Genomic DNA, 381 nt, shown 5'->3' on the forward strand with positions numbered 1-381 from the left:
AAATGCGAAACCTATCACTCACGTAGTCTCAGTGTAATAACCGTGAGTCTTACTGACAGCAAGGGTCGTTAAAACCACCACGGCGGGGAAGCCATATCCGACACACACATAGAACTTGAACAACGACCTCTGCGGACGCCATACCTGTTGAGTGCGAGGTCAAAGGTCAAGTAGAATGCACTTAAAAAAATATATATTAGAAAATAAGTATGAATTAGAATGTAGAGACAAACAGGAAGATGAATAAATGTTTGGAATTAACATATTAAATAGCGTTTGATATCATATCTTCATCAGTATTATTGGAGGAAACTTGACGTTGAATACATCTGTAATGTGGTACTAGTTATTCAAAATACATCAGCTTCTTTTTTTACAGAA

General features: G+C 36.7%; 1 protein-coding gene across 1 annotated transcript in view; it reads right to left on the minus strand.

Annotated features, from left to right (window-relative positions):
* Window positions 1-381, minus strand: part of LOC119587793 (adhesion G protein-coupled receptor L4-like) — a gene marked incomplete at its 5' end in the record, with an annotated part of 4,933 nt that overhangs the window by 3,761 nt on the left and 791 nt on the right. The window contains 1 exon segment of the mRNA XM_037936491.1: window positions 23-144. Within this exon segment, the coding sequence (XP_037792419.1) occupies window positions 23-144 (122 nt within the window).

Source organism: Penaeus monodon, chromosome 23 (genome assembly GCF_015228065.2).
Source record: "Penaeus monodon isolate SGIC_2016 chromosome 23, NSTDA_Pmon_1, whole genome shotgun sequence".
Lineage (NCBI taxonomy): Eukaryota > Metazoa > Arthropoda > Malacostraca > Decapoda > Penaeidae > Penaeus > Penaeus monodon.